This window comes from Fulmarus glacialis, unplaced genomic scaffold, assembly GCF_000690835.1.
Source record: "Fulmarus glacialis isolate BGI_N327 unplaced genomic scaffold, ASM69083v1 scaffold11470, whole genome shotgun sequence".
NCBI lineage: Eukaryota > Metazoa > Chordata > Aves > Procellariiformes > Procellariidae > Fulmarus > Fulmarus glacialis.
In genome coordinates, this window is record NW_009185853.1 from 16606 (window position 1) to 25583 (window position 8978).

General features: G+C 47.6%; 1 protein-coding gene across 2 annotated transcripts; it reads left to right on the top strand.

The window, feature by feature from the left end:
• The first annotated feature begins 321 nt into the window (after positions 1–321).
• Positions 322–2797, top strand: LOC104079402 (PR domain-containing protein 11-like). 2 transcript variants are annotated; one of them, XM_009581473.1, is made up of 4 exons: positions 322–437; positions 1018–1121; positions 1492–1754; positions 2726–2797. In XM_009581473.1, the coding sequence occupies exons 1-4, from the start codon at positions 322–324 to the stop codon at positions 2795–2797; spliced, it is 555 nt and encodes a 184-aa protein (XP_009579768.1). The 2 variants fall into 2 exon arrangements, 1 of the variants encoding a protein (XP_009579768.1); XR_683553.1 differs by having other exon boundaries at positions 373–437; positions 1018–1119; positions 2726–2795.
• The last annotated feature ends 6181 nt before the right edge of the window (positions 2798–8978 follow it).

The window sequence follows — 8978 nt, forward strand, 5'->3', positions numbered from 1 at the left end:
AATTCCATGCGCAACGTTTTTAACGGGCACTGCGGAGCATACTTCAGATTCCCCCTGCCTCAGGTTGCTCTGTGGTGTCTCACACTCTTCAGCTGACCTGCAACTGGACGGCTCTTTCCTCCCTGGCGCGGGAAGGGGTTTCCACCTACGTGCACGCGTCGGTGCCCCGGTGCGTGATGGCGGCTCTTGGTGCCGGGAAGGAGCCTGCTCCGCTGGCTGCATCCTGGCCTGGGGGAGGAAGGCTGTGGTTCCTGGGGGAGGAAGGTTGCGATTTCCTGGCCAGTCATTTTTCTCCTCTCTTCCTTCATTCTTTTTCAGAACATGAGTGAAAACTTGAAGGACTGTTTGATCCAGACCCAGGCTTCCTTAGGGGAGATGGTGACAATAAAAACAGAGGCCTGCTCTCCGTGCCGGGACCAGGAGTATGGACAACCTTGGTACGCGGCTGGGCTGCAGTCCGATGTACTCTAACCCCCTTCGCTCCACTTCCCCTCACAGCTTAAAGTTGGTTTTGAGGGATACGCTTGAACCTCTCAAAGTTATTAAAACCCTCCCTTGCGAGGTCTGCCTTGAGGTGCATGACAGGGGTGGTCACCTACTCGTGTGCTAGGCACGTGTCTGCGACGTGTGCTAGTTCACATCAGGCCTTGCGGTGCTGGCGTGCATCGAGGGTTGTGCCTTGCCTTTGAGCAGCACGTTTCCCGGGCTGTAGCAGAGCGGCACGGCCTTTCTGCTGGTGGGAGTCCCCTCTGCCACTCTCCTGCCTGGCGTGGGACATGCCAGGTGAGTGACACGTGTGGAGGTTGCTCTAGCTGAAGCCACTACCTGCTGTGGGCTTTAGCCTTAAGCCGTCTCAGGTACCAGCTTTTGGCAGGTTGGATGGCGGGTTGAATCATTTCTCTGCTGCAGGTGTGGGGACTAAGAGAGTTGTTCAGACCCTGTTGCCTCTGCTCCTCTCTGTGTGCAGTCCCAACGTCTTGGTAGGTTAACGTCATCTTTCTGTTGTTCCCTCCCCAGCTCTGGAAGGCCTGACCCACAGTCCATGGAGGTGGAGCCCAAGAAACTGAAAGGGAAACGGGATTTGATCGTGACCAAGAGCTTTCAGCAAGTGGATTTCTGGTGTAAGTGTCTTGTGAGTGAGGGAAAAGCAACACTGCTGCTTGTATAGACTTCGGTCTTTCCTAGTCAGCTCCCTGCTGGTTTGGGGTGGGAGGCAGGGAAGAAAAAAGTCAGGGACAAATTCGCGTGCTCTCCTGAAAAGAGCTGATGAGGGAAGCTGTTGCACAAAAGCAGAGACGTGTGGCGAAAAAAGTGAGGAGCTGGTGAAGCGTCTACGTGTGTGGAGGCTTTGGGGAAGGGGCTCGGCCAGGCCGGGGGGAGGACGGGGAGCTGGGGCGTGCTGTCCTGAGCGCCGTGCATCCTATGAGCTGCGTGAGCCTGTACGGGCATCATGTCTGCCTGACCTAACCCCTGCTCCCCTTGCACCCGCAGTCTGTGAGTCCTGCCAGGAGTATTTCGTGGATGAGTGCCCGAACCACGGCCCCCCGGTGTTCGTGTCTGACACCCCAGTGCCTGTTGGCATCCCCGACCGGGCAGCGCTGACCATCCCACCTGGAATGGAGGTGGTGAAAGAGCCCAACGGGGAGAACGACGTGCGCTGTATGAACGAGGTGATCCCCAAAGGTCACATCTTCGGGCCGTACGAGGGGCAGATCTCCAGCCAGGACAAGTCTGCAGGATTCTTCTCGTGGCTGGTGAGTGACGTGTCTCCCTAACGAAGTGACACCCCTGCCGTGCAGCTCAGAGCTGGGGGACTGTGGAGCCAGACCTTAACCATCTTCCCCCTTCTCTGAAGATCTTCCGCTGACCCACGTGGGCAGTAGGCAAACATTGGCCTGCCATAATTATTAGCAGCTTAAGGGTATAGATACGTGAAAGGAGACCAGGTGCCATGGCACCTGAGTTCAGTTCACAGCTGTAGGAAGCAGAGCTCATTTCTCCTCTCCCCCTTGCCATGTTTTTCCATCCCCACTCAACCTCGAGGGCTCCTCCGGTACCTTTCTCTGCTCTGGTCATCATTTTGAGGACAGAGGAAGGATGTATCTAGAGATTGCAGAGCTCTCTCATGGGCCTGCAGCATGCCCTCCCAGCCCGCTTGAGCAGAGCAGGTGGCCCAAGACGCCAGGAAAGAGGTCCAGTCCATCAGGAACTGATCTACATGCAGACTCCAGTAGCAAAACCCGTATTTTTTTACCTTAGTACTACAGGCCTCGGTTAGCCTATGAGATAGAGATGTCACTAGATTGATGGATATTAATTATTATGAGAAATGAGATGTGGGACTTGAGTTATAGGTGGGGAAAAAAATTGAGAGCTGCTGATAGGAAATGCTGCTTGCGCTTTTCTGTCTGTAAAATAAACGTGTGTCTCAGCCCTGTCCTGAAAGGAAAGTTAATCTTTTCTGTCTCAGGACTGTTAACAATTTTGTCAGCTGCATCCATAGTTCTGTGTTACGGATATTTGTACATAGGAAAATGCCTCTTAGTCAGTTCAGAGCAGCCTCTACACACATATCCAGGGCAGCAGCCTGTAGTACTAGGAGAGCTGGCGTAGAGTTTCATGTCCTGACTTATGGCTGGAACTGAAGCAGTGATTTGAGAGTCGTAGACCTTCTTCTGTCTGGACCAGCTAGTTGACGTGCTGCATCTGTTCTCTTGTTCTGCAGATCGTTGATAAGAACAACCGCTACAAATCCATCGATGGGACGGATGAAACCAAAGCAAACTGGATGAGGTGAGTCCAGTTCTCTTCTGCCTTCCCTTTTGGGGCTCTGTCTTCCAGAGAGAGGCCATGAAACACTCCATGTTATTTTGTGTGACAGAAAAACCAAAATGCCACAACCCCTTCTGTAAAGGGTGTGCTTGTGCTCTTGCAGTATTTATTGTGATGAGAATCCTTTGGAGTCAGATTCAATGAAAGGGACTAAAACAAGGATGTTTGTACGGAGGATGGCTATTTTCTGGAATGAGGACAAATGATAAAGATGATCTTATTTACTCTTACAAACGCTGATAGGTCTTGCTCCATTTTTTTTTTTTTTTTTTTTTTTTACTTTATGTTCAAATATTTGCAAAATGCTTTGCATTATCCCCAAGGTAACATTTTACTCTGTTTGGGGTTTTTTGTCCTTTCCCATTTGACAGACATCGAAAGAGGTGCTTTTTTTTTTTTTTTCCCTTTCTGGAGCTTCACTTGAAACAGTTGTCTGTGGTGGCTGTCATTGGTAGTGTCAGCTTTACTGTGCTAGGAGAAACGTGGAGTGAGTTGCTGCAGCTCCGAATGCAAAATCATGCGTGTGCTTGCGCTCCCTCTGCCGGCCCCGGGTCTCAACAGAGCAGAACCCAAATACCAGTCATTACTGAACCAGGAGTGGAGCTGGCTCTGGTTTGTTAACTGCAGCAGTAAGGGAACATGTTTAACCGTGATGCAGTGCTTCAAGTAATGGCATATATCTGCAAAATGTAGGTCACTCTTGCAGCCTCCTGAGGCACAGGCAAAACGCTGGAGTGCCTCGTGCGTACGGTGAGTCACCAGAATGGGACATAGCTGCATGCTGTGGCCCGTCCCTCATTAGGACCAATCCTGCTTTCAGGGGTGAATTTTGGAAACGGTTGTTGTCAAGAAGGCATTTCATACAAGAGTAAAGCAGCATGGGAATTAACTGGTTCGTTGGCCTGGATGCCTAGGATTTTCAGTTGTCACTCACTAAGGGAAGAGAGAGCGTGAAGTACAGGTAGATGCAAGACTAACCTAGCTGGTCAAAGCTGGCTGCACCACTTTTGCTCTATTTGAGTCTTCACATGGATAGCAGCTGTTCTGACACTTATGTTCATAAAGTTCAGCAAAGGATCTCATTTTTCTGTAAGAATTCCAGCTGTTACCTTTGTACACAACTGGATGAGAGAAAATGCTAGACCTGGGCTGAAGCTGGAGTTGTCACTCCAAAAAGAAGCAGTGGTACAGTGGGCAGATAGGTAGGGGGACATATATCTTGAACTGCAAAGTTCAAAAATCAGAGTGAGATTTTTCTGCTTAGATCTGGATCTTTATGTGATCTGGATGACAGTGAAACTGGGGGAAAGCAAGTTTTGGAAAGCAGAAATCATATGAACTCTTCCTCCTAGTACCATGAACATAACCTTCGTGTCTGGATTTAAATGGGCACCACTCATGATCCCAGTACCAAAGAACAGAATGTTCTTGCCTAAACTTGTATTTGCCATGGTCTGGGCCATTCTGTACAGCCATGAAAGGCGAGGAGGTTACGGTTTTGTGGAAAGGCGATGTCTGCAACTCTCTGGGTAAGGATGTATCAAAGGACCCGTGCAGGCTATACCAGTCTTACTGATCTTTCTGTTTTTATTCTTGAAAATTGCTTCTAATAGCAGTATTATGCAGAGTCTGACTGACAGTTCAAGTGGAGCTAGTAGTCCTCAAAAAGCCTTGGGTTTTTTTGTTAGCAGCTTTCAAACAGAGGTGCACTTGATATCTTGTGCTAGGACATTACCTGTCACGGAGATTACCCACAGAAACCGTACTTCCAGGACGCTGTAGACAGCGCTCTTTTTGTTTTTCAGATGGTGCTCTTTGCCATCACTCACAGATGGAGTTCTTTGCAAAGCAGATCTACTCACCCTCTGGGTAGGTGGGTATGGCACGGGGAGGGCAGCTTGGTCTGACTCCTCTCTCTTCTTGTAGATCTGGCTATTGTGTTTGTTGTTTGACTACCACATCTGAGTCCATTTTCATGTTCCTCAGCGCTCTTTTTGTTTTTCAGATGGTGCTCTTTGCCATCACTCACAGATGGAGTTCTTTGCAAAGCAGATCTACTCACCCTCTGGGTAGGTGGGTATGGCACGGGGAGGGCAGCTTGGTCTGACTCCTCTCTCTTCTTGTAGATCTGGCTATTGTGTTTGTTGTTTGACTACCACATCTGAGTCCATTTTCATGTTCCTGCAGTTTAATTTCAAGTGGCTGTTTACCCAGGGCAGTGGATGACAGGGAGGAAGGAGTACGAAGCGTAGCAGATGGCATGGCAATGGTAACATCCTCCTGCCCTTTCCCTCTTCATCAGTCAGTCAAGACAAACTCCTGATGCTGGGAGCATGTTCTTCTAAGCTGGCCGCTGGCACAAGAATAATACACCCTTCATCTCTGTCCAGAGTAAAGCGCTGTTGTTTCCAACACTTTATGAAACTCCATGGCTTTGGATGTGTACAAACCTCTTCCTCTGTTTTTATTTTTCTGAGGGCTCAGGGTGACCGATTACCACGGATCGCAGCAAACCTTAAGCGAAATTGGTGCCTTCTCAGACACAAACCATAAACTGCTGCTGATGGGAGTTCTTGGGGCTTCTGAAGGATTGCACAGAACCAGCTGTTGTTTCTGGTTACTTCAGAGAAAATTCTGTTATTCAGTTGTTGGGGACCTTTAAAAAAATGGATCTGACCAAAAAATGAAAGTAATTCAGAAAGTCCGGGAAACATCCCTCTGTGTGTATGTCTCTTGACCCAGACTGAGATGCAGGATGGGAAGCACCAGCAAACTCGTGGTGCCTAACCGAATTGTTGAAGTGTCTCGTGTGTGGCATTTCCAGGCTAGTTTTGGCATTTATAGTCTGTATCCTTTCTTACGTGTGAGTACCCGAGTTCTCAGGCTTTTGGCACAGTTCAAATTCATCCTTTCTCACAGCCTATGTGAAAAGGCTGGTGCAAGACTTCATCACTTCTTTCTGCTTTGCCGTCCTCTCTGCCACCTTTCCTCTCCAAACATAGTTACAAAGAGTTCTCACGGGGAGCAAGACTCTCTTGTATGTCTTCCTGTGTCTCCTTATAATGGAGATGTCTGTGGTTTAATCTTCTTCATACAATAATAGAGCTTGGAAGGGAGCTCTGGTCAGGCGCTCCAATGGCCTGCTCAAAGCAGGACCAACTTAGATCGGTAGATCTTTTAAGTACTGAGCTGCTGTTTCAACTTTACAGGACCTTTTAAAAATAAAAACTTAAAAAAAATCGGGGTTACTGTGGCTGCCCATGTGTTCAGGGGGAGTAAAAGCCACCAGTCTATGCACAAGTCATTTTGTTGAACTTCATAAACTGGTCTCTGTAACCTTGCAGCAAGGGGAGCAAATGTTCTTATGCATTACAGACTGAAATTTATGCAGAGCAAAGGGATCCTAAAGTACTGCAGGACTGTGATCCCTGTAAAAAAAATTTCCCCAGGGCTCTGAAGCGGTTATATGCTTGCATCTTAGAGGCCAAGAAAAGTGGAGTCACCTGATGTCTTTGTGGGGTCATCATTAAGTGCCCACTGTTCACATAGTTTACAATGTCACATGTCTTTTTAAAGAAATAGCTGTACAGTCTTGCACTTTCAGATTGACCTGGGCTGAGGTGTGAATTCGCAGACCCACAATTGGGGCTCCTCTGGAGCTTGTTAAAACCCACACAGCATCCCCAGAGAGGTACTTCCAAATATCAGTGCCTGCTCCTAGAGGCATCCTGCATGCTAGAGGAAATGCATGAGGGGAAAAAGATCTCTCTGACAGTAATACTGTCTGCATTTTTATAAGGAGGAGGTTAATGTGCCTGCCTGGGAACCTAACATTGATTGAATTTGTGATTAAAACTGGCCAGAACTCATTACTCTCTGCATGGTGAGTTTGCTGTTGGAATACTTAAGTTATCTTAAAGTTACTTAAGTTTTGACCCAAGTCATGCTGGAGCAAATGAGGGGAAACCCCGAAATCTGAATATCCAGGTCTATCACAGGTTGTCCTAAGTGCATTTGATGGGATGCCACTTCCTTGTCTGGGAAGAGCAAAAAGGGCTCTAATTCCCCATCGGTGCAGCTTTGCTAGTGACAGCAGCCATGGGTTCGGCAGGGAAGAGGGGGCATAGGTTTCCTGACCCCGCCAGCGGCTCCGAGCAGCTCCAGAGAGACTTCTGTTCTGCAAGCTCACCTCTACCCAGGGGCACTTTGCAAAATACTGTTACTTCCTTTTCACCAGAGCAGCTTGTCAGTGGAGGTTTGTTTCCACCACATGGAGGCACTGATGATACTGTGCAGTCGCGGGTACCTGCGGAGAATATACATGAAGCCCAGTTTTGCTCAATGTGATAAAAATCAAACTGTAAATGTGCCCTTGCTCAATGTTCCATGTAGCCTTTTCCCCCTTCCAGTGTTCAGCTGGGAGAACTCCTTTTTCCTTTTAAGTTTGAGGGTTTTTTTCCCTTGAGGTCAGTGTAGCAAGTGCTTTGCTGGCTCTCCATCGTTTCATTACCATCTTCCCTAAACACTCCCTTCTATCCCTCCATAAATGAAGCTCCACCAAAACAGTATCTCAAGGATGCATTTACGTTTTTCCCAGTGAAATGCATCTGTGTACCTAGCTCCCAGCTCTCCCTGTGTGTGGCCTGGATTTGAGCAGCATCTTCGACTGGTTTTCCAGCTTTAACCAAGGTCAACAGCTTCCGACACTTACCCCGATGGAGGGCAGCAGTGTCAGTGAGACTCATTAAACATCAGCGTAACAACACTAAGGAGAAACTAGAACAACATCTGACAAGGGTGACTCTGCCTTTCTGTAGGTTTTTCTTAGCCTGCAGCCCACAAGCACCTTTCACATGAGAGCACCCCAAACCACCTCTCTTCTGCTGGGCCATGGCAGTGCTGAAGGCACCATGTCTGAGGAGGTGCCAGCAGGGCCATCACAAACGGGGGGCAAGCGGGAAAAATGCTGAGGCCTTTGCTTATACCAGCTTTTCAGACAGTATTTTGGGTGGCTAAAGTCTGCAAGAGATAGGGCATTCTGCCAAGATTTTAGGATTAAATGTAGTTTTTTGAAAGAGGAGGGTCTGAGCTATCCCAGCCAGAGTTTATTCCCCTAACATTGCAAAGATGCTAATAGTAGGTCCCAAATTAAATGAAACCAAAGATGCTATTTACTAGTAATACTAGCATCTTTGGTGTCATTTAGTTTGGGCCCATAAGCAGAAAGAAAACTAACACATGGGGAAGCCAATATGTTTTCCCTCCCATGGTGTCACTTCAGATTTACAGTTGTTAGGTCCTAACCATTAAGATGTCTTATTTCTTCTATCTTACATCTTAATATCCTTTTTAAACATTAATTTTCTAGGCTTATAGTGACAGATTTTTGGGGTGAAGTCTTCTACCTCAGATGAGCGTTGTGTTCTCCACCGTAACTCCATGCTGATGTAGATTTCTATCTGAGAACTTCCTTTTAAAATATTAAGAACTGTATGATGTGAGCACCAAAAAGGTTGACCTCTTTCAAAAAAGTTCCCGACATCCCTGCTTTTAATTGTTTGAAGATGTGTAAAAGCAGTCTTGTGTAACGTGTAGCGCTACAATAACCGTTTTGGCATTTTACTTCACTCTGCTATAATTCAAATGAAGGCATACACTAAATTTTCCCAGCAGTTCTGCTCCTCCATGGCCTCTGATCTCTTCTGTGCTGTTCTGCGTGCTTATACACAGGTGTCCATTGCCCAGGCTGTGGATTATTCCCCTGTCCACAATCCCACTGGTTTATGTGCAAAACTGCATGTTCACGCAGTTTGTTTTCTCCTTCCCTATTAAATAGATCTGCCGCCTTCTTCCCCCCTTCCCCCCCGCCCCAAAAAAGCCCTATTTAGGACTAATGTTTTGTTTCTTTTAAAGTTTCCTTCAACCGTGGCTGGAAAAATTAACACATACACACATACGTCTTTGGACAAAACTGGTCGTTCTTAGGGTGGCTGCCTCTTCTTCTCAATGGGCTGAGGCTATGAGTTTTTAGTTAGAAGCACCAGAAACTAGGAGCAGGCTCCTGTCAGCAGCACCGACAGCAAAGCCTAGCCAGGAAAAGCAAGTGGGTGGCCTCATTCCTTTTGAGAACAATAGGAAACGGCAAC